Source organism: Cetorhinus maximus, chromosome 6 (genome assembly GCF_964194155.1).
Source record: "Cetorhinus maximus chromosome 6, sCetMax3.hap1.1, whole genome shotgun sequence".
In the NCBI taxonomy this organism is placed as follows: Eukaryota; Metazoa; Chordata; class Chondrichthyes; order Lamniformes; family Cetorhinidae; genus Cetorhinus; species Cetorhinus maximus.
Genome location: NC_135884.1, coordinates 73,159,229 through 73,185,909, shown reverse-complemented (window position 1 = coordinate 73,185,909; position 26,681 = coordinate 73,159,229). Strand labels below are relative to the sequence as shown.

The window sequence follows — 26,681 nt, the reverse complement described above, 5'->3', positions numbered from 1 at the left end:
GGTACAAAGATAGGGCTTTGGTGAGGAGAGGGGGTAAACAAGAAGTGCAAGTTTAGACCATCTGCATCTTGTTAAGCAGAGGAAGCTGTGGGATGACTGGGAGTGGGATAAGAGAGGGAGGAATAGGTTTGAGAAGAAAGCCATTTTCAATGGTTTCAGCCCTGCTGCTGGCCACAGCAACAGTCATGGCTGCTTCAGTGATGGCGATTACCACCTCCTTCTTTGGGATGAGGAAATATAACCATGTCCCACCAGTTAGATGCTGCTGTCTGTGGTTGTTCACCACCTTGTCCAGCAAGAGAGAGGGAAGCATGTGAACTGTGGTGTAATATAGTTAATTGATTTGGCTACCATGGTTGAATAGCTAGCAGTGCTGTGCAGTCTGTGAGCTGTGGGTGCGAGGTTTGCAACAATGCTAAGTGTGTAAGGGTGAGATGAAGTCATGAATGTGAAGCATGAATTGTGGTTGATAGAGTTTGTTGGTGGCTGAATGATAGAATTATGGTGCATTCAGTAGCTGTTCAGAAAGTTGGTAGAATATGGCATTTGGAGATGCATTTACTGACCTTGACCTTTTGTGTGAGGTCATTGAACTTCTTGCAGCACTGCATCCAGGTCCTCAGAGCCTGACTCCTTACATTTGCCATCAGAGTTATCTGCTCCCAGTGCCTTCTGAGAGTTTGTCTGACAGCCCCTTGGCCCCTCTATGATAGACCAAGTTCAGTGCAGTTCCAGCTCAGTGTTAGAAAATTTCGAGGCCCCTCCGTGCCTCCTTGTGCCATAATTCAGTTTCTTTGTGCTTGCATTCCCTTTTTGCAGCCAGTTCCAGCACCTACTCCAGACAGAAGCTACTTCCCCTTTAAGAGGCTAGCTGGAAGTGGTGCTGGCCTCTAGCACTTTTACACCTCCTGCTCAGTTGTACAGACACCCAACAGTGCACAGAGTGTTGGCTGCAGAATACAATAATTTAAATAAGCAGTCAGCATGGAAGTTGGTATGCAGTCTGCTTTGGAAGCATATTGCAACCCCCGCATCTGTTTACTGGTGTTATCAAAACCTATGTGTCACACTACAGGCACAGTGATAGTGTCCCAGAGAACAGGAACAGAGGTAGTGTCACATGCTCCAGGCACAGTGATGGTGTCCCACATTATTGGTGCAGAGACAGTGTCCCACAGTACAGGCACAGAGATGGTGCCCTGCATTACAGACACAGGGTTAGTGTCTGACATTACGCACACAGGGTTGACAATCTGCATTGCTGAGGCAAATAACCTCCTGTGTTACAGGCACAGAAATTATCTGTACAATGGGATGTTAGCTGGGTGGGCTCAGTCTGGCCATTTGGATGTCGGTGTCCCTTATCTCACTATACATAGCTGCCCCTAAGACCCTGAATGGGCTGGGAAAGTGGGAGGGGGCAGAAGGCTGAAGTTACAGTCCTCAGCCCCGCTTTCCCCTTTCCTGTGCCTGGTGATTTTGTTGGGATAGAAGACGACTATCTCCCTAATCCTCTCACATCTCAGACATACAAGGACAGGAATCCATGAGATCGCGTTTACAAAGAGATTTAAAGACATAAAATGACTGCTGATTTCCAGTTGTACACCTTTAATTGTGCAATGATCATCTGTTTCAATTACAGGAGGACATGCCAAACCAACAAACAAAGAGGATCCAGGTACATGAGGATAAGCAGCAGAACCTGCAAAGAGAAGCAGAGAGAAAACAGAATATGTCTCCATGGTTACTTTGGGTAGTTTTGATCTCCCAGCAATCATTCATCTGGTCAAATTTAATGAGATTTCTTTGGAGAAATGGGGAGGTTTTCAAAGCTGAGATTGTTCTCTTCAGAGCAGGGAAGATCACAGGTAGAATTAATTGAGGTGTTCAAAATTATAGTTGTGTTTTGATGGCGCGAAAAGCTCTCCACTGTCAGGAAGGTCAGTAACCAGATGACACTTCCTCCTGGTTAAAGGTGCTGGTGGGGGAACCTGTAAGATCTTAACAATCTTTGCCTTTTCATCATTATTGTAGGGTGGCCGAGTTGTACTGATAATGGTAGAGTTGATCTGCAGACACTTCTTGGGTGGAAACATTAAGTTTATTTACAATATACTCAGCAGCAACTACACGTGCGCTTTCAACTCCAACTCTATCTTTACAATGACTCCTATTGGTTACTACAGATCATGTGACCTTGCCTAACATGTATTACATTAGTATTACACAAGTGTTGCAAGGTACATTTCACACTAAATAAAACCATAATTGCTACATTCCTCCCCTTTTAACTCAGCTATGCATATTATATTTACAAGTACATATTTTTCAAGACAACATGATATTAACACTGGGTAAGGAATTTACAAGTTAAGTCTTTCAGGTGGTTTCCTGGTACGTGTGGAACATCGCAGCTCCACAACCTCAGATTCTTTGTCAGGAACCTCCTTTTCCAGAGTTGTCTGAACATCAGGTGTTTCGATGGGCACCTGCAGCTCTGCATCCTCAACTCCACAGGAACATCAGACATGTCAGTCCTGGTTTGAGTATCCTCAACAGGAAACGCAGACCCGGTCATGATCACTGGTGGAACCATATCTTGGTGATTTGTCTTTCTCTTCCTTAAATGGTCCACATGTTTACGGATGATCCAGCCTTCCGCCTCCATGTGATAAGATAGTGGTCCAGTCACCGCACTTATTTCACCCGGTAACCACTTTGGTCCTTCCCCGAAGGTTTTCACGTATACCGGCCCTCCCACAGTAAATTTTCTTTCGTGACTATGCCAATCATCTCTAGTTTTCTGGCTTCCCTGACTCCTTTCCACTTTCCCCTCTAAATCCAGCATTATTAAGCTCAATCTCATCCTAAAATGGCGTTTCAACAATAACTCTGCAGGTGTGACACTTGTTGTTGTTTGTGGGGTGATCCTGTAATGAAAAAGAAAGTGTGCTAGCTTGGTTGCCAAGGAATCATCAGTTAGCTTTTTGATGCCTGCCTTGAACATTTGAACCGTCCTTTCAGCCAGTCCATTTGAGGAAGGGTGGCACGGTGCAGTTTTCACATGAGTGATACTATTGAGGCTGATAAACCACTGAAACTCAGCATTCGTAAATGCTGTACCATTATCAGAAATTACTACTTCCGATAGTCCATGAATGGCAAACTCTGACGTGTTTTCTCAATTGTAGTGGTCGATGTTGGTGACTTCATCTCATATGCGTCCAACGATTTTGAATGGGCATCGACAATGAGCAGAAACATAGTTCCCAGGAAAGGTCCAACATAGTCAATGTGTAACCGCACCCAGCGTCTACCTGGCCACTCCCATGGGTGTAATGGAGCTGTCACTGGCAACTTTTGCAGTTACTGACATTGCACACAGTGCTTTACTAAACTCTATTTCATCATCCAACACAGGCCACCATAGGTAGCTGTGTGCAATGGTCTTCATTATTGGAAATTCCTTGATGTGCGCTGTGTAGTTCAATTAAAAGTGGTTCCCTTCCCTTTGTAGGAACTATCACTCATGCTCCCCACAGTAAGACACCATCCTGGCTGGTTATTTCATGTCTGCTGTTGAAGTACAGTTTCATTTCAGCAGATACGGACTCCTGTGACCAACCATGTAACACTTGTTCTCATACCTGCGATAGGACTGAGTCCCGACTTGCCCAGTCTCTGATCTGTCGAGCACATACCGGCGAGGAATCTAAGAAATTTAACAGTAAAACAAGTTCTTGTGGAACTGGGACGTGCTCATCATTTTCTTGTAAAGGCAAACGACTAAGGACATCAGCCCTTTGATTGCCAGGCCTATGTATAAAAGTATATTCGTACGCTGCCAGGATTAAAGTTCATCGTTGTATTCTTGCTGAGGCTATAGGTGCTATAGCCTTGTCCTCTCTAAACAATCCTGGCAATGGCTTGTGGTCTGAAACAATTGTAAAATGGTGGCCATGTACGTACTGGTGAAATTTCTTGACACCAAAGATGACAGACAGACCTTCTTTTTCTATCTGTGAGTATCCTGTTTCCGCTGTGGTGGGAGTTCCTGATACATAGCTTCTTGGCCGTTCCGAGCTGTCGTCCATTTGATGAGAGAGAACTGCTCCCACTCCGTAGGGAGATGCATCGCATGTCAGCACCAATTCTTTCGTCTGGTCATAATGCACTAATAGATTGGACGAGAGCAACAATTGTTTCACCTTTATGAAAGCTTCTTTGTGGGGCACCTCCCAAGACCGACATTGGTTCTGTTTGAGTAGAGAATGCAGGGGGACCAGCACTGTAGACAAATTAGTTAAGAATCGCCCATAATAGTTGCTCATTCCTAAGAATGAGTTCTGAGGCGTTCTTTGGTGCAGGTGCCTCTCTTACGGTTCTCACTTTCTCTTCAACCAGATGGGTGCCCTATGAATCTACCCGGTGACCCTCGCTTGGAACGTGCACTTTTCTGTTCTTAAACGCACTCCAGCTTGCAAGAAACGTTTTAAGACTTCTTCTAAATTTGCCATATGCTCTTTCTCAGTGAATCCTGTCACTAACACATCATCTAAATAGACTACAACCTGGGGCAGTCCCTGCAGTAAGCTTTCCATTGTTCTCTGAAAGATGGCGCAAGCTGAGGAGACACCGAAAGGCAATCATGTATATTAGTACAACCCTTTGTGGGTATTAATTGTGACAAATTCCTGGGAGGCATTATCTAGCTCTAATTGTTGATAAGCATGTCTCATGTCAACCTTTGTGTACATTGTCCCTCCTGCCAGCTTGGTATACAGGCCTTTGACTTTTGGTATGAGGTGTCTGTCTAGCTTAGCTACTTTATTAACCATCAATTTGCAGTCTGCACAAATTCAGACGCTTTGGTCGGGTTTAAGGACGGGGACTATGGGTGCTGCCCATTCTGAGAACTGCACAGGTTGTATTAGGCCCAGTTTCTCTGTTCAGTTCAATGTCAACTTTTTCTCGCAGTGTATATGGTACCGGTCTTGCCTTCATGAAGTGAGGGGTTGCTTCCAGATCCACATAAATCTTGGCCTGCAGGCCCTGGATTTTCTCTAGTTCGTCCTTAAAGACAGTGGTGTACTTTCTAAGTGGCTCTGGTAACCCACTTGCTCTCAACTGAAAAATTTCACCCTATTCTAACTTAATCTCCTTTAACCAATTTTGCCCCAAGAGGCTTGGCCCTTCACTACTATCACCATCAAGGTGGTATTGGCTTTCATAACAGACAGTTACTCTGCTTATGCCTTTTACTTGAATGTCTTCACCCATATAGTTTTTAGCTTGGCAGCTGTTTCTTCTAAACTTAATTGATGTTCACCATTATTTAAATATCTGAAGGTATCTTCCCCAATCACTTTGGTGGAAGCTCCCGTGTCCACTTCCATTCTAACAGGTCTGCCATTTATTTTTACTGTAACGAGTATTGGCTCTGTGTTTCCAACTTTCAGATTAAACGAATAACTGAATTTCTTGTTTTAGGCTCTTCTACATTGTAGGCTTCATTGGGCTTCTTCTTTTGTTTACAAGCCTGCTTGAATCTTTCCTTATAATGAAGCAATGCATGTCCATTTCTATGACAATAGTAGCATTTGATTTTTTTAAACTGCCAATTGCTAAAAGACTGATTGTTTCCACCTCTATTAAAATTATTCTTCAATTTTGCTGATAAGTTATTTTTCTTTATTCTGTTCCCCTTAATACCTTGAAAACTTCAATCAAACCACCTCTTAAATCTTCTAAATTCTAGGGGATACAACACTAGTTGTAACACTTTTCGTAAGTTAATCCTGGGAGACCAGATATCACTCAGTAAAATCTATATTACACTTCAAGGCCAATATATCCTTCCTACAGTGTAGTGCTATGAACTACTCACAGTAACTTCAGGTGTAGTCTAATCAGGGCCTTATATAGCTGAAGCATGACTCCTAGCCCCTTGCATTCTAGATCTCTGGATATAATGGCCAGCATTGCATTAGCCTATTTGATTATTTTTGTACCACTCATGACATTTTAACGGCCTGTGTACCTGGACCCCCAAGTCTCTTTGGATCGCCATTGTTTTTTCTCTGTCTAGGAGCTGTCCTGTTCTATCCTTTAAAAGTCCAAAATGAATGATTTTGCACTTTTCTATATCGAAATCCATTAGCCAAGGTTTTACCCATTCACTTAATCTATTAATATCTCTTTGTAATTTTAATGCTTCCATCTACACTGCTTACAACACCAACCACTGTCAGTAGCATACTATTCCATCGCCTAAGTTGTTAATAATATGGTGAATAGTTGAGCCCTCAGTACAAATCCCTGTGGGATACCTGGCCATTATCCCTACTCCCTGTATCCAGTCACACTGCCAATTTCCTAACCAGATCGATAATTTGCCTTCAATTCCAAGAGCTTTAATTTCAGTTAACAGTCTCTAATGAGGGACTTTATCAAATGCATTCTGGAAGTCCATATAAATAACATTCATAGGCATTCCCTTGTCCACTACTTTAGTCCCCGCCAACCTTCTGTCTAAGATGCCTGGGTGAGTGGCAGTGCAGCAATTGTGAATGTGCTGCAAAGGGAACTTACAGGCTTGCATAAGCAGCAGCCCTTTTATGAGGCATGAATGTGTAGACTGCACACTCTAACAAATCCATTGCGCACAGTCAAGACACATTAGAGGGGCCATTGATCCCCTCTTCAAAAAATTCATTTTCAACTTCAATCAGGGTTGTCAGGCATGACTTATCCATTACAAATCAATGCTGTATCTCATGGATTAGCTAAAAATTTTCGAGGTGTTCAGTCACATTATGCTTAATTATAGACCCCAACAATTTCCCGATAGGCCAACTGGTTTAGAATTCCTTGATTGCCTTTTTCCTAAAACTGGAGTGACATGTGTAATTTTTCAATCTAAAGGAATGGTTCCTGAATGGAGGGAACATTGTAAGGTTATAGTTAAGTCAACGGCAATGTTCTCACCTACTTCCTTTAAAACACTGGGGTGAACACCATCTTGTCCTGGGGATTTGTCACGCTTCGGTGCTATTATTATCTTAATTACATTAATTATCGTGAGTTCGTTGATTGGATGATAGTTTCCTAGGTATGTTCTACATGCTAATCTCTTCCCCTCCTGTAAATACTGACAAAAAGTAATTATTCAACCTATCTGCTATTTCCTTATTTTCATTGACATTATCACCGTTACCAGTTTTTAAGGGATCACATGCTCTTTTTGTGTTCATTTTGATACCCTTTGCAGGTTTCTTTTCATATTCCCTTTTATAGCTCTTATTATCTATTTGTAACCCTGCATTGTTATTTGCATCTTTCCCCTTTGCCAGGATCCGTGCTATTTCTGGCATTCTTGTATGCTTATCCTTTGGCTTTATGTTGTCTCTCAGTTCTTTAGTCATCTCTGGCTGTTTTGTGTTGGTGAGCAGAACTCTTACCCCTCGTGGCACTCCAAAGTGACTGTATCTTTAATATCAGCATGTAGTTCTACACCACGATGACTGTACTTAAATATCAAGGTGTAGTTCTACACCACAATGACTGTACTTTAATATCAAAGTGCAGTTCTACACAACGATGACTGTATTTTAATGTCAGGGTGTAGTCATAGACCATGATGACTGTACCTTTAATATCAGGGTATAGTTCCACTCCCCAGTGACAATTCCTTTAATATCAGGGTGTAGTTCTACACCATAATGACTGTAACTTTAATGTCAGGCTCTAGCTCACCACAGTGACTGCACTTTAATATCAGGGTGTAGCCCTTGACGATGATGACTGTACCTTTAATATTAGGGTATAGTTCTACACCACGATAATTGTGCCTTTTAATATCAGGGTGTAATTCAAAACCACAATGACTGTACCTTTAATATCAGGGTATAGTTCTACACCATGCTGACAATACCTTTAATATAAGTGTGTAGTCCCACACCACAATGACTGTACCTTGAATAACTGGGCGTAGTTCTTTGCCATGATGACTGTATCCTTAATATAATTGTGAAGACCTACATCACAACAACTATATCTTTAATATCAGGGTGTAGTTCAAAACTGCAATGACTGTAGCTTTAATATCATGGTTTGTTCTACACCATAACAACTGTACCTTTTAATACCGGGGTGTAGTTCTACTTGATTACATTAAAGATATTAGGTGCCACTTCTCCCCCTCCGTAACTTTTTCAAATTTGCTCATGAGATGTGGATGTCACTGTCTAGGCCAGCATTTATTCCCATCCCTAATTGTCCTTGAGAAGGTGGTGGTGAGCTGCCTTCTTGAATCACTGCAGTGTTTGGGAGGCAGTTCCAGGATCTTGTCCCAGTGACAGTGAAGGAACGGCGATATATTTCCAAGTCAGGATGATGAGTGGCTCGGAGGAGAACTTCCAGGAGATGGTGTTCCCATGTGTCTGTTGTCCTTGTCCTTCTAGATGGTAGTGGTTGTGGGTTTGGAAGGTGCTATCTAAGTAGGCTTAGTGAGCTTCTGCAGTGTATCTTATAGATGGTACACACTGCTGCCACTGTGCGTCAGTGGTGGACGGATGAATCTTTGTGGATGGGGTGCCAATCAAGCGGGCTACTTTGTCCTGGATGGTGTCGAGGTTATTGAGTGTTGTTGGAGCTGTACTCATCCAGGCAAGGGGAGAGTATTCCATCACACTCCTGACTTGTGCCTTGGTGGTGGACAGGCTTTGGGTAGTCAAGAGGTGAGTTACTTGCTGCAGGATTCCTAGCCTCTGACCTGTCTTTGTAGCCACAGTATTTCTATGGCTAGTTCACTTCAGTTTCTGGTCAATGATAACCCCCAGGATGTTGATAGTGGAGGATTCAGCAAAGGTAATGCCATTGAATGTCAAGAGGCAATGGTTAGATTCTCTCTTATTGGACATGATCATTGCCTGACACTTGTGTGGTGTAAATGCTACTTGCCACTTGGCAGGCTGAGCATGGATATTGCCCAGGTCGTGCTGCATTTGGATATGGACTGCTTCGGTATCTGAGGAGTTGCAAGTGGTGCTGAACATTGTGCAATCATCAGCGAACATCCCACTTCTGACCATATGATGGAAGGAAGGTCATTGATGAAGCAGCTGAAGATGGTTGGGCCTAGGACACTACCCTGAGGAACTCCTGCATTGATGTTCTAGAACTGAAATGATTGACCTCCAACAACCACAACCATCTCCCTTTGTGCTAGGTATGATTCCAACCAGTGGAGAGGTTTCTCCCGATTCCCATTGATTTCAGTTTTGCTAGGGCTCCTTGATGCCACACTCAGTCAAATGCTGCCTTTATGTCAAGGGCAATCACTCTCACCTTACCTTAGGAGTTCAGCTCTTTTGACCATGTTTGAACCAAGGTTGTAATGAGGTCAGGAGCTGAGTGGCCCTGGCGGAACCCAAACTGGGCTTCAGTGAGCAGGTTATTGCTAAACAAATGCCGCTGGATAGCAGTGTTGGTGACCCCTTCCATTACTTTACTGATAATTGAGAGTAGACTGATGGGGCGGTAATTGGCTGGGTTGGATTTGTCCTGCTTTTTGTGCACAGGACATACCTGGTAAATTTTCCAGATAGCCGGGTAGATGCCAGTGTTGTAGCTGTACTAGAACAGTTTGGCTAGGGACGCAGCAAGCCCTGGAGCACAAGTCTTCAGTGCTATTGCCGGAATATTGTCAGGGCCCATAACCTTTGCAGTATCCAGTGCCTTCAGCCATTTCTGGATATCACGTGGAGTGAATTGAATTGGCTGAAGACTGGCATCTGTGATGCTGGGGACCTCAGGAGGAGGCTGAGATGGATCATCCACTCAGCAATTCTGGCTGAAGATTATAGCAAATACTTCAGCCTTATCTTTTGCACTGATGTGCTGGGCTCCCCTGTCATTGAGGATGGGGATATTTGTGGAGCTTCCTCCTCCAGTGAGTTGTTTAGTTGTGGACCACCATTCACGACTGCAGAGATTAGGTCTGATCCATTGGTTGTGGGATCGCTTAGCCCTGTCTATCACTTGCTGCTTATGCTGTTTGGCACACAAGTAGTCCTGTGTTATAGCTTCACCAGGTTGACACCTCATTTCTAAGTATGCCTGATGCTGCTCCTGGCATGCCCTCCTGCCCTCAACAGTGCTATCAGGTGTCATTTACTCAGCAATAACCTGCTCACTGATGTTCAATTTGGCATACAAATAGTCCTGAGTTGTACCTTCATCAGGTTGACACCTCATCTTTCGATATGCCTGGTGCTGCTCCTGGCATGCCCTCCTGCACTCTTCATTGAACCAGGGTTGACCCCCTGGCTTGGTGGTAATGGTAGAGTGGGGGATATGCCGGGCAATGAGGTTACAGATTGTGTTCGAGTACAATTCTGCTGCTGCTGATGGCCCACAGCGCCTCATGGATGCCCAGTCTTAAGTTGCTAGATCTGTTCGAAATCTTTCCCATTTAGCACAATAGTAGTACCACATAGCACAATGGAGGGTACCCTCATTATAAAAACAGGACTTCGTCTCCACAATGACTATGCGGTGGTCACTCCTACCGATACTGTCATGGGCAGATGCACCAGACAGGTTGGTGAGACTGAGGTTAAGTATGTTTTTGTCTCTTATTGGTTCCCTCACCACCTGCCACAGACCCAGTCTAGCAGCTATGTCCTTTAAGACTCTGCCAGCTCGGTCAGTGGTGGTGCTCCTGAGACACTTCTGGTGATGGGCATTGAAGTCCCCCACCCAGAGTACATTCTGCACCCTTGCCACTTTCAGTGCTTCCTCCAAGTGGTGTTGAGCATGGAGGAGCACTGATTCAACAGCTGAGGGAGGGCGGTACGTGGTAATCAGCAAGAGGTTTCCTTACCCATGTTTGACCTGATGTCATGAGACTTCATGGGGTCCTGAATCGATGTTGAGGACTCCCAGGGCACCTCCCTCTCGACTGTATACCACTGTGCCACCACCTCTTCTGGGTCTGTCCTGCTGGTGGGACAGGACATACCCAGGGATGGTGATGGTGGTGTCTGGGACATTATCTGTAAGGTATGATTCTGTGAGGATGACTATGTCAGGCTGTTGCTTGACTAGTCAGTGAGACAGCTCTCCCAATTTTGGCACTAGCCCCCAGATGTTAGTAAGGAGGACTTGCAGGGTCAACAGGGCTGAGTTTGCAGTTGTTGTTTCCGATGCCTAGGTTAATGCCAGGTGGTCCGTCAGATCTCATTCCTTATCCAATTCTCTGCAGCAGCTTGATACAACTTTACCTTTAATATCAGGGTGTAGTTCTACACCACAATGACTATACTTTAATATCAGGGTATAGTTCTACACCAGGATGACTGTACTTTAAAATCAGGATACAGTCTATACCACTATGACTACTCCTTGAATATTAGGTTGTAGTCCTACATCACAATGAATGTAGATGCAATATCAGGGTGTCTTCTTACATCATGGTGACTGTATCTTTAATATAAAGGTGGAGTTCAACTCTACATGACTGTACCTTTAATACCAGGATGTAGTTTTACACCATAATGACAGTACATTGATATCAGGGAGTAGTTCTATATCACAATGACTATACCTCTAATATCAGGGTGAGCTCTACACCACGATGACTGTACCTTTAATTTCAACGTGTAGCTCTACACCACAATGATCATTCTTTTAATATCAGGGTGTATTTCTACACCGCGATGACTATTCCTTTAATATCAGGGTGTAGTTCTACACCAATGACTGTATGTTTAATATCAGGGTGGAGTTCTACACCACAATGGCTATTCCTTTACTATCAGGGTGTAGTTCTACACCGCAATGACTATTCCTTTACCATCAGGCTGTTTCTCTACAATACAATGACTATTCAGGGTATAGTTCTCCCCTGTGAAGATTGCTGGGATGAATGTCCCTGGGCTTCTCATTATTTCTTGTGGTTCCATGTTTCATATGTCAAAGTTAAGGTGGGCACCCTTTGGGTAAATTTGCACCCTGTGCCTTGTCTGTACTATGTGTTTAATGCTAGTTTTTGCCCCCTTTTCAGATTCAATCAAATTTGACTCCTGTGGTAGGCGGGAAGACCGAACAGATCTTAACAAAAAGAGTCGGATACTTAGAGGTCAACCTGGTAACTCCCCCTGGACTGTGAGCCTTCGCAACAGGTAAAGTGACCAGGGGCAGGCCTGATTGGCAGTATCCAGAGTTATAGATTACACGCTCAAGGCTCCACATGCTCCCTCACACAGTGATAGCACTCTACATGAATGGAAAAGAATTCCAGCCTCTGAATGTCCAGCCCATTTGTAATTATCGGCTCTGTTTATGCAAGCCAGCGTTTGTTTCCCAGGTAGGTGAAACAGTCTTGTAAATTTTAAAGCAGTTTGCCATCTCACCAATATTTGACTCACACAACCAACTGTTAGAATGAGCTCCTGAGTGATCTAGCCTGTCCTCCGCAGCCAAGGCTCATGAAACCTCTATGGATCTGAACCTGAAGACTAGTCAAATCAGCTGTATCGTATCCACCCAATCATTGATAGCACAGGTACAAAAGATTAAATATTAACCTCTCCAACACAAGCAAGCTGGGAGAAAAATCATAAGTGGCATTAACAAAATGGTGTCAATTTAATTTAAAAAAAATATTTTTGTTTATTTTTGAAGTTGATGAGAGAGGGCTTAATTTCAACTTTTTGTTTTCATTTTCCACGTTTCCCCTATCTTCACATAGTCCACCTCCAACATTTCCCTCCTTTCACTCAACTTTTCTCTCTCCATTTCTGGGATAGGTTGACCGATATCCATTATAAGCCCATTGACTCCCACAGCTACCTTGACAAAACTTCCTCACTCCCTGCTTCCTGTAAGGACTCTATTCCATTCTCCCAGTTTCTCCATCTCTGTTGCATCTCTGTTCCGAAGATGCAAACTTCCATACCAGCATTTCCACTATGGTTTCCTTATTTCTCAACTGAGGATACCCCCCCATCCCCACCACTGTTGTTGACAGGGCCCTTGAGTACTTTTGTTCCATTTCCCGCACTTCTGCTCTCAGCTCTTCCCCTTGCACCCAGAATCATGATAGGGTTCCCCTTGTCCTCACCTCCCACCCAGAAGGAATGAGACATTGATTTGATGCATTGTACTCTGCCATTTTCGCTACCTCCCACGTGATGCCACCACAAAACATCTCTTCCCCTCCCCTCCTCTTTCAACATCTGTAGAGACCATTCCTTCCAAGACCTTGGTCCATATCTCAGTCACCCCCAAAACACCTTCACCTTCCCATGCAAGCACAGGAGGTGCAACACCTGCCATTTGACATCTTCCCTCCTCACTGTCCAAGGTTCCAAACACTCCTGGGTAAAACAATTATTTTCTTGTAAATGCTAGAAAAACTCAGCAGGTCTGACAGCATCTGTGGAGAGAGAAAAAAACAAAGTTAATGTTTCGAGTCCTTATGACCCTTCTTCAGAGCCTTGCACCATCGGCTATTTCATCATTTGGTCTCTCCTGCCTTTTGCCCTATCATAGACCTTCCCTTTTGTTCCCCCCCCGCCTTTCCCTGCCTCTGTACTTGTGTTAAACCAGTCTATCTCTAATCCTCTTCAGATGAAAGCTCGTCACCCTGAAACGTTTTCTTTGTTTCTTTCTCCACAGATGCTGTCAGGCCTGCTGAGTATTTCCAGCATCTTCTGTTTTTATTTCAGATTTCCAGTATCTGCAGTATTTTATTTTTGTGTTCCATGGGAGAAAGGGCTGTTTTACTGATCTTCAAGAATCATCCAATCAAGTATCAAAGAGGCTGTTTACATTCCAACTGGTGTAGGAAGGCGGGGCCCCATGAGGATGGTTGTGCTGAGTGGCCAATGGCAGGAATATGGGGGTGGGGCAGTTCAAAGTGCGAGGTCCTGTGATAAACCCCGCCAGGAATCTGTCCAACCAGAGCTGTCAATCTGATTGGGGATCACTGTGTAATATTTCACTCTCGCCAATTCTGTTGATTTTCTTGAACACGTTTGAGTTTCATTTTACTTTCTTTTCAGGGAAGGGAAACATTTTTGTGGCGGGACCCTTGTGAGCAAGAATTGGATCATCAGCACAAAGCAGTGCTTCTCTTCCTGGTAATGGTTTCACTGTTTCTTGCATTGAGCCCTTGTTGTGCGGGATCATGGAATGTATTCTCAGATTGCCCTGTGGTCATTGGTGTAGGGTAGGAGATGGGCTATACAAAATGCTAGAGAGCTGTAACATGGGCACTGAAAGCTCAGTTGGTCAATGTACCATGTGATGTGGTACTGAGGTAAACACACCAGAAAATCCCTGATTTGATTCCTGCTCTCAGCTGGAGTTAGGAATATTACAGATGACCAAAGTACCAATGTTGGAGGAGGGATGGAAAGTGAGGAACAAGTACAGTTGCGCAGTCTGGCCATCCCAACTGGGCATAGGTCAGAGACTGACCCCTTTTCCTGACAGGAGTAAAATCCAGTGGGAGAGCTCCCACTGTGGTAGGATACCCTCCAGTGTGTAGCTGCTGAGGGGTTTTGTTGGTTGGGGCGAAGGCAACAGCCACCTTTCAACCAGGAACTAGTGAGGTAGCTGGAAACTTCAGGAAGGGGCTATGATTGGCTGGGGATACAATCCTGGTGCCTCCCACCACTCACCCCACCATGGGCACCTCAATTGCATAGGGGAAGGGAGGCTACATGGTGGTGGGGAGCAGGACTGTGTTTGTCCAGGCCCCAACCCCATTCCCATCAGCCCCCATTTAATGGACTGCTCGGTAAAAATGCATTTCATAATGGTAGCACTTTTCTGTGGGGGTGTTCAGGATTTTACTCTGGTGTAGAGGGGCCCCAATGCCCTTCTCCAACTCCATCTCTCCTTCCCTATACCCCAAGTCATTTATATTTCCAAAGGCAGGTAGGGGTGCTGACCTTTCAAATGGCGGGTCGTAAACTCCAGGACCTTCTACAGATCAGAGGAAGGCCATTTGGCCCATCCATGCTGGCTCTTTGAAAGAGCTATTCAATTAGTCCCACTCCCCTGCTTTCTCCCTGTAGCTCAACAATGTTCTCCTTCTCAAGTGATTAATGGAATCATAGAATGGTGACAGCATGGAAAGAGGCCATTCAGCCCATTGTGTCCATGCTGGCTCTCTGCAAGAACAACTCAGCTAGTCCCACTCCCCCGCCATTTCCATGTGGTTCTTCACATTTTTTTTCTTAAAGAACTTATATGTAATTGTCTGGTTAAGGTTGTTTGAATCTGCTTCCACTATTCTTTCAGGCAGATTCCAGATCATATCATTGTGATAATAAAATATTATAATCTCCCCCTGGATTTGTTGCCAATTATCTTAAATTTTTGCCCTCTGATTACTCACTGTCCTGCCAGTGGAAACAGTTCCTCCTTCACTCTATGAGCTTGTTAGAACTTTACTCAACATCTTAAATGGGATCCCTGCTTTTGTTTATTCTACTTTACAATGCCTATATCAATTATTGATTACAGATCCAGGATACACATTAATCTTGTAAATTGAGGGTTGGCTTCTGAAGCTGATGCAGATTAATGAATAAAAATCTCCTCTCACTTCTCAACTCCTGAATGAAATAGCTTTGGGGAATTCCAACCCCAGTTTCTGGTTTGGGGCAGAATGAATAATCATCCCACTCAGACAGGCCTCATGGGTAAGCTGTAGTGAGAGTTGCAAGTGTCATAGTGGTGTGGGAAAGAACACACTGCTGGATTGGATCTGAGCAGCTGAGGCCTACCTAGTGTAGTGGGACCTTAACACTGTGTCTAACCACTAAGAAGCTGTTGATGCTGGCTGGTGCTGCGGCTAAACACCAATAGCTTAACCATGTTCCATTCCCCTCACCATGCTGAGAACGCAGAGTTCAAACATCTGCAAAGTATCTGTTCTCTGATTCTTCCAAGGGTGCAAATCATTTTTCTGCTTTTGGAGATTCCATTTTTGGCTAACAGGAGAAACTGAGTTAATAAGGACACAATGTATCCAAGAACATAGAGCCAGGTTATAACAAGACTTTCAGATGAGAAGGGAAAAATGAGAATATTCCCTTCTGATAAATCTAGATAATCCATACTAGATAATCCCGAGATTGACAAGTCCTTACATCAATTGTGAAATGTGAAACCAATATCTTATTTTGTGTTTTTGTCTTTTAGTTATGCTGAGTTCAGGGGCTATGAGGCCTGGATGGGAACCGTGTTGAAAAATCCCAGGCCTGATGACCCAGAAAAGCAAGCAATCCCTATCCGAAGGGCCGTGTGTGGACCAAAACGCTCCAACTTGATCATGTTGGAGTTAGAGAGGTACCTACGCAAAAAAAAAAGTCTTTTCTCATTGGCAGTTCTCGACTTATCTTAGCTATAGATTTATTTTAAATGTATTCATTCATGGGATGTGGATGTCACTGATGAGGCTGACTGACATTTATTGCCCATCCCTAGAATGTGGTAGTGACCCACCCTCTTAAACCACCATACTGCATCTGGTGAAGTTGTAGCGATTTGATATAGCTGAGTGGTTTGATAAGCCATGTCAGAGGACATAAAGAGACAACTAAAAATGATACTGAAATCAAATATAGGCCTTAGGAAAGCAGGTTTTCTTCACTAATGGACATTATTATTTTTTAATTAATTCACGGGATGTGGGCTTCGCTGGCTATGCCAGAATTTTTTTCCCATCCTCACTTGCCCTTGAGAAGGTGGTGGTGAGCTGCCTTCTTGAACCACTGCAGTCCATGTGGTATAGGTACACCCACAGTCCTGTTAGGGAGAAAGTTCCAGGATTTTGACCCAGTGAGTGAAGAAACGGCAATATATTTACAAGTCAGAATGATGATGACTAGGAAGGGAACTTCCAGGCGGTGGTGTTCCCATCTATCTGCTGCCCTTGTCCTTCTAGGTGGTAGTGATTGTGGGTTTGGAAGCTGCTGCCTAAGGAGTTTCGGTGAGTCCTGCAGTGCATCTTGTAGATGGTACGCACTGCTGCTACTGTGCATCGATGGTGGAGGGAGTGAATGTTTGTGGATGTGGTGCTAATCAAGCGGGCTGCTTTGTCTAGACAGTGTGAAGCTTCTTGAGTGTTCTGGGAGCTGCACTCATCCTGGAAAGTGGAGAGTATTCCATCACACCCTTGACTTGTGCCTTGTAGATGATGGACAGGCTTTGGGGAGTCAAGAAGTGAGTTACTCACCGCAGGATTCCTAGCCTCTGACCTGCTCTTGTAGCCACAGTATTTCTATGGCTAGTCCAGTTCAGTTTATGGCCAATGGTAACCCCCAGTATGTTGATTGTGGGGAATTCAGCAATGGTAATGCCATTGAATGTCAAGGGGTGATGATTGGATTCTCTTTTGTGGGAGATGGTCATTGTCTGGCACTTGTGTGGACGCGAATGTTACTTGCCACTTGTCAGCCTAAGCCTGGATATTGTCCATAGAAACATAGAAACTAGGAGCAGGAGTAGGCCATTCGGCCTTTCAAGCCTGCTCCGTCATTCAATGTGATCACGGCTGATCCTCTATCTCAACGCCATATTCCCGCTTTCTCTCTATACCACTTGATGCCCCTAATATCCAAAAAGTTATCAATTTCTTTCGTGAATATACTCAGTGACCCGGCCTCCTTAGCCTTCTGTGCTAAAAAATTCCACAGGTTGACCATTCTCTGAGTGAAGAAATCGTTCCTCATCTAAGTCCTAAATGGCCTGCCCCTTATCCTGAGGCTGTGGCCCCTGGTTCTAGACTCCCCAACCAGGGGAAACATCCTCCCTGCATCAAGTCTGACTAGCCCTGTTAGAATTTTATATGTTTCAATTAGAGCCCTTCTCATTCTTCTAAACTCTAGTGAATACAGGCCCAGTCAAACCAAGATAAAGGCAAAATCTTCCAATTAGGCACTTTACACCCTTCTGGACTTAACATTGAGTTCAACAACACCAGACCATGAACTCGCTCCTCCATCCTCACCCCTCTTTGATCCAGCCTTCTATCCAGCTTCAACTGTCCCACACCCCTTAAACAGTATATATTTCACCATATTTTTACTCCTCTAGTTCTGAAGAAGAGTCATACGGACTCGAAACGTTAACTCTGACTTTCCCTCCACAGATGCTGTCAGACCTGCTGAGTTTTTCCAGCACTTTTTGCTTTTGTCCCAATCAAACCAATCTCTCCTCATATGACAGTCCTGCCATCACCGGTATCAGCCCAGTGAACCTTCGCTGCACTCACTCTATGACAGGTAAATGCTTTCTTAGGTAGGGAGACCGAAACTGTACACAATACTCCAGGTGTGTTCACACCAAGGCCCTGCATAACTGTAGTAAGACATCCCTACTTCTGAACTCAAATCCTCTTGCAATGCAGGCCAACATACCATTTGCCTTCCTAATTGTTTGCTACACCTGCCTGTTTACCTTCATTGACTGGTATACAAGGACACCCAGATCCCTTTGTACATCCACATGTCCCAATATATCACCATTTAAATAATACTCTGCCTTTCTGTTTATCACACCGAAGCAAATAACTTCACATTTATCCACGTTATACATCATCTGCCATGTGTTTACTCACACACACAACTTGTCTAAATCGCCCTGAAGCCTCCTTGCATCCTCCTCACAATTCAGAATCCCGCCCAGTTTTGTGTCATCAGCAAACTTGGAAATATTGCATTTGGTTTCCACATCCAAGTAATTTATATAAATCGCGAATAGCTGGGGCCCAAGCACTGATCCCTGCAGTACACCAGTAGTCACCACCTGCCATCTGGAAAGATCTATTTATTCCCACTCTCAGTTTCCAGTCTGTCAACTAATTCTCAATCCATGCCAGTATATTACCCCCGATCCCATGTGCTTTAATTTTGCCCACTAGCCTCTTATGTGGGACCTTATCAAAAGCCTTCTTGAAATCCAAATGCACCACATCCACTGGTTCTCCCTTATCTATTCTACTAGTTACATCCTCAAAAAACTCCAGTAGATTATTTAAGCATGATTTCCCTTTCATAAACCCATGCTGACTTTGTGTAATCCCACTAATATTTTCCAAGTGTTCTGTTACCATGCCTTTTATAATAGACTCTAGCATTTTCCCCACTACTAATGTTAGGCTAACTGGCCTGTAATTCTCTGTTTTATTCTCTCCCTCCTTTTTTAAATAGTGGGGTTACATTTGCTGCCCTCCAGAATGGAGGAACTGCTCCAGAGTGTATAGAATTTTGGAAGATGACCATCAATGCATCCAATATTTCCAGGGCCACTTCCTTTAGTGTGCTAGGATGTAGATTATCAGACCCTGGTGATTTTTCAGCCTTTAACCCCATTAATTCCTCTAGCATTATTATTTTACAAATATTGATTTTCTTCAATTCCTCCCTCTTACTAGACCTTTGGTTCCCTAACATTTCTGGGAAATTATTTGTGTCCTCTTTTGTGAAGACAGAACCAAATTATGTGTTCAATTTTCTGCCATTTCTTTGTTCCCCATTATAATTTCCCCTGTTTCTGACTGTAAGGGACGTACACTTGTCTTTGCTAATCTTTTTCTCTTTACACATTTATTTAAGCTTTTACAGTCAGTTTTTATGTTCCTTGCAAGTTTACTCTCATACTCCATTTTCCCCTTCTTGATCAATCTTTTTGTCCACTTTAGCTGAATTCTAAACTGCTCCCAATCCTCAGGTTTGCTGTTTTTTCTGGCAATTTTATATGGCTCCTCTTTGGATTTAATACTATCCCTAATTTCTTTTGTAATCCCTGGTTGATTTATGGGTTTATTTTTGTGCCAGACAGGAATGAATAATTGTTGTAATTCATGCATACTTAGTTCTTAAATATTAGTCATTGCCTATCCACTATCAACCCTTTTAGTAAGGTTTCCCAATCCATAATTGCCAACTCGCGCCTCATACTCTTGTAGTTCCCTTTATTTAGATTCAGGACCCTAGTTTTGGATTCAACTTCTTCACTCTCCATCTTAATGAACAATTCTACCATTTTATGGTCGTTCTTCCTCACACAACAAAATTGTTAATTAATCCTTTCTCATTGCACAATACCCAGTCTAGGATAGCCTGCTCTCTTTTTGGTTCCTCAACATATTGGTCTATAAAGCTATCACATACACACTCCAGGAAATCCTCCCCCACAGTATTATTGCTAGTTTGGTTTGTCCAATCAATATGTAGATTAAAGCCACCTATGATTACAGTTGTACCCTTATTGCATGTGTCTATAATCTCCTGTTTAATGCCTTCCCTTACATCTCCGTTACTGTTTGGGGGCCTATAGACAACCTCCACCAACATTTTCTGCCCCTTGGTGTTCCTTATCTCCACCCAAACAGATTCCACATCATGATTTTCCGAGCCAATATCCTTCTTCGCTATTGCATTGATTTCCTCCTTTACTAACAGTACCATCCCACCTCCTTTCCCTATTTGTCTGTCCTTCCTAAATATTGAATACCCCTGGTGTTCAGTTCCCATCCTTGGTCACCCTACAGCCATGTCCCCATAATTGCAACTATATCATAACCATTTATATCTATTTGTGTTGTTAATTCATCTACCTTATTGCGAATGCTCCACGCATTGAGATACAATGTCTTTAGACTTGTCTTTTTAACCTTGTTAGTCGTCTTAGCTTTATTTTGCACTATGGCTCCATTTATGACCCATTTGTTTTTCACCGTTGTTTTTTCTGCCTTTCACTTTTGCTTCTAACTTTTCTGTCTTTCGTTTCTATCCTTGTTTCCCCCTCCTCTGTCTCCCTGCTCAGGTTCCCATCCCCCTGCCATTCTAGTTTAAATCCTCCCTGACAGCACTAGCACTGGTCCTGCCCAGATGCAACCCGTCCTGTTTGTATTGATCCCACCTTCCCCCGAACCAGTCCCAATGTCCCAGGAATCTGAATCCCTTCCCTCTACACCATTTCTTCAGCCAGGTATTCATCTGATATATCCTGTTATTTAGACTCTCGCTAGCACGTGCCTTACTGCCTTTGAGGTCCTACTTTTAAATTTACATCCTAACTCCCTATATTCAGCTTGTAGGACCTCATCCTTTTTTTACCTATGTCATTGGTACCAATAAGTATCATGACCACTGGCTGTTCACCCTCCCCCTTCAGAATGCCCTGCAGCCTCACCGAGACATCCTTGACCCTGGCACCAGGGAGGCAACATACCATCCTGGAGTCTCTTTTGCAGCCGCAGAAACACCTGTCTGTTCCCCTTACTATTGAATCCCCTATCACTATAGCCCTGCCAATCTTCTTCCTCCTCTCATGTGCAGCAGAGCCACACGTGGTGCCATGGACTTGGCTGCTGCTGCCTTCCCCTGAGAAATTGTCTCCCTCAACAGTATCCAAAACGGTATATCTGTTAGAAATGTGGATGGTCACAGGGGTCTCCTGCACTACCTGCCTTCCTCTATTCTGCCTGGTGGTCACCCAGCCCCTTTCTGCCTGTTCAGTCTTTACCTGCGGTGTGACCACCTCACTGAATGTGCTGTCCACGATAATCTCAGCATTGCAGATGCTCCACAGTGAATCCACCCACAGCTCCAGCTCTGAAACGCTGTTAGCCAGTAGCTGCATTTGGACACAGTTCCTGCACACATGGTCGCCAGGGACACTGGAAGTATCCATGACTTCCCACATAGCGCAGGAGGAGCATATCACGGGTGTGAGTTCTGCTGCCATGACTTCCCTTTAGATTAAGCTCGTTAGTTACTCCCTTTAAAGAATACTAACTACCCTAAGGGCCTTGTTCGACTCCAAACTCTACCACTGCAGCCCAAAGCCCTCTCCTTATTTTGATTAAGCTAATGGACTGCAGCTGCTTAATTAGTGGAAAAAGTAGAAGTAAAAGTACTCACCTGACCTTACTTACCAATCAGCTGCCTCCCCTGCATCGCGTCACTTTTTGAATCATGACATCACTTTGAACTCCATCGCCTGAATGTCCTGAGGGTACACCTCTCCTCTCTGGTCTCGGCCTCTGTTTTTGCGCCCTTTTATACCGCTCTCGCTGGCCCCTCCTCTCCAGTCTCGGCCTCTGTTTTTGCGCCCTTTTATACCGCTCTCACTGGCCTCTCCTCTCCAGTCTAAAACTCACCTTGCAACCCCAACGACGACTTTTAGTTAATTGCTAATTTAAAGAAAGACTAGACTTCAGATAGAATTTATTCCTTAATATAACCCTTAAACTCCCTCAGTCACCAATCTCCAACTGAAGCTCTCTACTGCAGCCAAGCATAGCACTCCAGTGCAGGCCCAGGCCTTGCTGCATTTGTACATGGACTGAGAAGTTGTGAATGGTGCTGAACATTGTGCAATCATCAGTGAATATCCACTGACAAGGAGGACATTGGGAGATAGTATCAGAAGTGGCAAGAGAAGCTTCTTGGGGTGTTCATATACCAGAGGAGCTGGGGCCTTGGAGCATTAGTGAGGGTGTCTGGTAGCTTCGAAGGGGGCCTGTCTCTGGGAGCACTGCTGACCAACATGGTGAAAGTTCTAAAAGAGGATTCAAGAATTGCAAAGTGAAGATGTGGCATCTGGAAGCACAATGAAATAGAGCTCAGAATCTGGATGGAAGGAAAGGACTGGTATTTATATAAGGCCTTTCACAACCTCGGGATGTTTTAGATAATTTTGCAGCCAATGAAGTACCTTTTCTGAAGTGTAGTCACTGTTGTAATGTAGGAAACCTATCCGCCAATTTGCGCACAGCAAGCTCCCACAAACAGCAATGTGATAATGACCAGATAATCTGTGTCACTGATGTTGGTTGAGGCTAAATATTGGCCAGGACACCAGGGAAAGGTCTCCTACTCTTCCTTGAATAGTTCCATAGGATCTTTTACATTGATCTGAGGGGGCAGACAGGGCCTTGGTTTAACTTCCCATCTGAAAGATGACAGTGCAGCACACCCTCAGTACTGCACCGCAGCGGCAGCCTGGATTATGTGCTCAAGTCTTCCCAGTCAACACAGATGCTCTGCACTGATCTGATTCTTTTAATTTTTCACCCATACAGCTCTGCCACTTTGAACGCTCGGGTTGCTGTGATCTGTCTACCCCCTCAGAGGTACATTGTTCCTGAAGAAACTGAGTGTGAGATAGCAGGTTGGGGAGAGACGCAAGGTAAGGACAGCTTCCAGTGCTCCAGTAAGAGTTCAAACTGCTCTCATGTTGGTCACACCACACATGGACCTATCATAGTCGTCTGAACAAGTTTAAACCAGCAACACGGGAATGAAAAGGAGCTACCCTGCTCCTGTTCACTCTGGGAGTGAGAGTTCTACTGTTGCTGATGGTGCTCACAAACTGAGATCCTAACCTGTTTTCACCCCTCTGCCTACAAACAGCAGAATCCAAAGGCGGATGAAGTTAGACTGATTACAGATGGCACAATGCTGCACCCTCAGCACACGGGTAACATTCTCTCGGTGCCCAGAGCAAACCAGGCATGCACTATAGTGCAGTACTTCCAATGTGTGGATCTGTAGTATTGGGCCGGGCAGTACTTACAACTTATTTTGAAAAAGCAGGACATGAGAGAAAGCTGGTATAGCAAGCGTGAGAAGGTGCCTGGTGTCCAGGGAATTATAAAATGAGACATATCAGGAAAAAGTGACGATCCAGATCTTTAACAGAACCTTCCTGAGTATTACCATTGGATTATCCTCTCAGACCCTGTTGGACCAAGTCCTTGTGCTGCTCTTTTTTCCATATTTTTGTCTGCCCTAATTTCTTCCTTTGGATGTGTATAGGTACAGGCCATGATAATGTTCTAAATATCCTGACGATGCCGGTGATGAGTAACAAGAAGTGCAATCGGTACTACAGAGGTCGACTGGCCGAGACCGAGATCTGTGCTGGGACTATGGAACGGGGAGCTGGAGCATGTGAGGTAAGAAACAAGGACAGGAGAAAATTGTAGTGATCATTAAGAGCTGGTGAAGGACAATTCTGGACAGTGCACCAGCTAGGACTGGAGTCAAACCGCCACCCAGAATCCTGGTATTGCTATTTGGGTTGGGTCATTTTTCCAGCAGAGTTAAGAGGTTCCATTCTGTTACCCATCTAATCCATTTTACACATGGCCTCCTCATGCTTAAAAAGACTGCAGGGGAGATTCATTCTATGTTTAACCTACACTGAACAAGGAGTGCTTGGAGGCAGTGCTACTCAAACATTGTTCAGCAGGCACTGTCTGATGCTGAATCAGGATGATATCCATTCCGTGTGGTGGGTAAAATAGCCATGGCCCTGAAAACTTTATTAACAAAAGATGACATCCAAAGATCACATGACTATGGCAAGCCACGATGCGCAAAGAGAACAATGCACAAAGACGTTTCTCCAAACACCCCCCTTTTTATAGAAAAAAATAGCATGCTCTATCATTCAATTTATTTATGGGATGTCAGCATCACTGGCTAGGCCAGCATTTATTGCCCATCCCTAATTGCCCTTGTTCATACGGCACTTAAGAGTCAGCCACATTGCTGTGAGTCTGGAGTCAATGTAAGCCAGACCAGGTAAGGACAGTAGATTCCCTTCCCTAAAGGACATTAGTGAACCAGATGGATTTTTTACAACAATCAACAATGGTTTCATGGTCATTATCAGACTTTTAATTCCAGATGTTTTTTTTATTAATTCAAATTTCACCATCTGCCATGGTGGGATTCAAACCCAGGTCCCCAGAGCATTACACTGGGTCCCTGGAATATCGGTACAGTGACAGTACCACTATGCCACTGCCTCCGCAGGTGCTAGTTACACACACACATGGCTTATCAACAAAATCATCACGCATGAACCAAAAATGTTTTGTTCTTTCTAGACTGTCCCAGTTTTAACTGTGTGGGATGTCATGAGTCATGAGCAGCTCTTTAGCGTGCCTATAGCTTGATGTTTATTACGAACAGGGCACTGGCTGAAGTGGTCTTTAGTCTCATTGCTCATATTTGTTCAGTAGCCTTCTCCAAAAGGTACCTTAACTGCCACCAGAGCCAGTCAGAGGCACAGGCCTAGAGAGTAGGTGGAGACACGGTAACTGTGTAGAGAGTGAGGCACATGCCTACAGAGTGGGTGGGGACATAGTAACCGTGTGGAGAGTAAGGCACATGCCTACAGAGTGGGTGGGGACATGGTAACCGTGTGGAGAGTGAGGCACATGCCTACAGAGTGGGTGGGGACATGATAACCGTGTGGAGAGTGAGGCACATGATTTTGATTAAATCAGGGTTTTGATTTGAGAAAAATCCTTCTCTAGCTGTGGAGTGAGACGAGTGATCTATGTTTGGAAATGTTTCCACAAATTGGGTGGGGTTCAGGATGCGGTAGATGTTATTACACTTATGTTCCAATGAAACCTAAAGTTGTGTCTTCTGCCTTTCAGCGGGATTATGGTGGGCCCCTCGCTTGCTTTACCCATCAGTGCTGGGTGCTCGAGGGAGTCATCATTCCTGGTCGTGGATGTGGTCGACCAAATCAGCCTGGGATCTTTGTCCGAGTTGCAATGTACGTGGACTGGATAAAAAAAGTCATGGCACTCTAGGCATTGGGATCAGAGCTCAGGCTTTCAGGGCAGATGTGAAATTCAGCGCCTACAATGACATATCACTGTTCCCATTACCCGGCTCTCTTATCAATGCAACATCGTTTTTCCATGCCTGTCAGAATAATCACCTTTAAACAATTTGCAGTGTAGAACTGAAAAGTAGCTTAGTGTAGAAACCTGATATGTATGGAGGATTTGTTATTCGATTGACCAATCCCCAATCCATCAATTGTTATCTTTGGGAAGATCTGCTAATCAATGGTGCAATGGATCAATCATCTTTGGGAGGCTTTGCTATTCACCGCAGTAATGAATCAATAAAGTTATGTATGGGATGCCATTTAATGAAATTGCATATTTTCAATTAGCATTGTTTTGTGTATTAGGCATTAGTTTGAAGATTTTAAATAGCTGATATCCAGGATGTCTCTTTTGACAGTTTATTGAGCTGTGCTACATAGAGCACATCTTTTGATACTCCCGTCATTATTAGAAACTGCTGACATTTAACTCTACTGTCCTTTACAGTTTAATCTGCATGTCTCCTCATTTATACCCACATAGTGCAGTCAATGCATTGTAATAGTAGATGTCATATTGCTGGGAGTATTGTACTTTTTATCATGTTGCATTTTTAAGTAGTGTTTCAAAGCATCTGTGAAACTTAGTCCTACATCTTGTTATCGGACTCCATGTAATGACAAAATGATTTAAATTACATTTTTATTTGTATAAAAGTGATAACCAATAACATTTATGTCCAAAATAAATATTGAACAATGTTCCATTTCTCAGTTACTTAATTTTTTTTATTCTTTGATGGCATGTAGACATTGCCGGCAAGACCAACATTTGTTGCCCATCACTAATTGCCCTTGAACTGAGTGTCTTGCTCAGTCATTTCGGAGGGCAGTTAAGAGTCAACCACATTGCTGTAGACCTGGAGTCACATGTAGGCCAGACCAGGTAAGGACAGCAGATTTCCTTCCCTAAAGGAGATTACTGAACCAGATGGGTTTTAATGACAACT

At 43.9% G+C, this 26,681-nt stretch overlaps 1 protein-coding gene across 3 annotated transcripts in view; it reads left to right on the top strand.

Annotated features, from left to right (window-relative positions):
• The window catches only part of mst1 (macrophage stimulating 1), a 225,434-nt gene extending 199,001 nt beyond the window's left edge, over positions 1-26,433 (top strand). For 2 of the 3 annotated variants that reach the window (XM_078543851.1, XM_078543849.1), the window contains 7 exons: positions 1,646-1,681; positions 12,071-12,188; positions 14,073-14,150; positions 16,225-16,371; positions 23,117-23,223; positions 23,853-23,992; positions 25,490-26,433. In XM_078543851.1, coding sequence (XP_078399977.1) covers positions 1,646-1,681; positions 12,071-12,188; positions 14,073-14,150; positions 16,225-16,371; positions 23,117-23,223; positions 23,853-23,992; positions 25,490-25,648 — 785 coding nt within the window. In that variant the 3' untranslated portion in view covers positions 25,649-26,433. The remainder of the gene's footprint in view (positions 1-1,645; positions 1,682-12,070; positions 12,189-14,072; positions 14,151-16,224; positions 16,372-23,116; positions 23,224-23,852; positions 23,993-25,489) is intronic. The other variant, XM_078543850.1, reaches the window with a different exon arrangement.
• The last annotated feature ends 248 nt before the right edge of the window (positions 26,434-26,681 follow it).